This window comes from Trichinella spiralis (assembly GCF_000181795.1).
Source record: "Trichinella spiralis strain ISS 195 chromosome Unknown Scfld1984, whole genome shotgun sequence".
In the NCBI taxonomy this organism is placed as follows: domain Eukaryota; kingdom Metazoa; phylum Nematoda; class Enoplea; order Trichinellida; family Trichinellidae; genus Trichinella; species Trichinella spiralis.
The window spans coordinates 1-1,354 of NW_003528923.1; the positions used below are offsets into that span (position 1 = coordinate 1).

The 1,354-nt window shown below is 49.1% G+C and overlaps 1 protein-coding gene across 1 annotated transcript; it reads right to left on the reverse strand.

Moving 5' to 3' along the window:
• Positions 1 to 19: 19 nt before the first annotated feature.
• Tsp_14405 (viral cysteine rich superfamily) lies at positions 20 to 919 on the reverse strand (the record flags this gene model as incomplete). Its single annotated transcript, XM_003368736.1, has 2 exons — positions 488 to 919; positions 20 to 169 (listed from the first exon to the last, which is right to left on the reverse strand). Coding segments are annotated over exons 1-2 (582 nt in total), but the record flags the coding sequence as incomplete, so codon positions are not given.
• Positions 920 to 1,354: the final 435 nt, after the last annotated feature.

Genomic DNA, 1,354 nt, shown 5'->3' on the forward strand with positions numbered 1-1,354 from the left:
AAAATGTGGGAGGTTCTACCCTGCGCACTTGTTGCACCGGGTATGGGATCCAGGCCCTGTTCATTTTTATTTGAGACAGTGTTTTAAGTTGTTCTTGCCAGCTGCGCCATTGTCTTTCGATGTCTGGTGGTAATAATGTATCCCAGCCCAGTCCTAGCGTCCACGAGCGCTGAAACAACAGTTTTATCTGGCCAATAAACGGTGATATGTACCCCAATGGGTCATACACTTGGGCCGCAAGGCTTAACATTTGCCTCATTGTGGAGCGGGATTGTGTTTTGAGGTTTCGAGGTGGTTTGAAGGTGAGGATGTCTTCATCCCTCTTCCAATAGACCCCGAGGGTTTTTCCGAGTTCCCTTTGGGCGTTTATTGACACTTCCTCTCTCGGAAGTATAGATAGCAATTCTTTCTGATTGCTGGCCCATTTTTTGAGGTGGAAGCCACCTTTACCGAGGAACATCGGCACCCTATGTATTAGGTCTCTCACCTCATCCTCTTTGTCGCAGCTCATCACCAGATCATCTACATACATATTGGCAAGCGCCTTTTTTACTGTCTCATTGCTCTCTTCAGAGTTTAGTTCTGCGTGCGTTTTGATGACCTTGATTGCAAGGTAGGGTGAGCACGCCAGCCCGAAGCACACTCGGGTTAGTCGATACCTTCGCGGGGGAGCGTCTGACCTGCAATCGCGCCAAAGGAAGCGACATGCATCCCTATCTTCTGCTCGCAGTCCTACTTGCAAATACATTTTCTCGATGTCAGCCTGCACGGCAATTCTATATTGCCTGAAGCGCAGTAGGATGCTTACTAGATCAGCTTGGAGGTTTGGTCCTGTCTCAAGATGATCATTTAATGAAACGCCGGCACATTTGGCCGATCCGTCGAATACTACTCGACATTTTGTCTGACCGTCAGCCATTTTGTACACTGCATGATGGGGGAGGTACCATGTCTTACCGGGGTTGCCCAATCTGGGTGGTCACCTCTTCTGCCCATTCCATTACGCAAAGTACTCTTCGATTACAGCAAGGAATTCCCCGTTGCTTAATAAGGATCCCTTTCTCAAGCGGCCGTTCCACAAATCGCAATCTGCGTTCCAGCTAAAGCATAATTTGTCCGGGAAGCTGAACTAACGCCGGGGTTTCCACAGCAACCCCACGGAAATAACCCCGACCCCATTGGGGGTTAATGGTATCAAGAAATTGACCGGCTTTCCCGCGTCTTGGGTCGTTTTTTGTCTTTCCTGTTGGCTGGAATGGCCGAAGGGATTCCAAGTTCCCAGAAACTTCCTTTCAGCGGGAATTCCAAGGGTGGTCCTTCCTTTTTGAAGCACAATGGGGAGACTCGGTATATG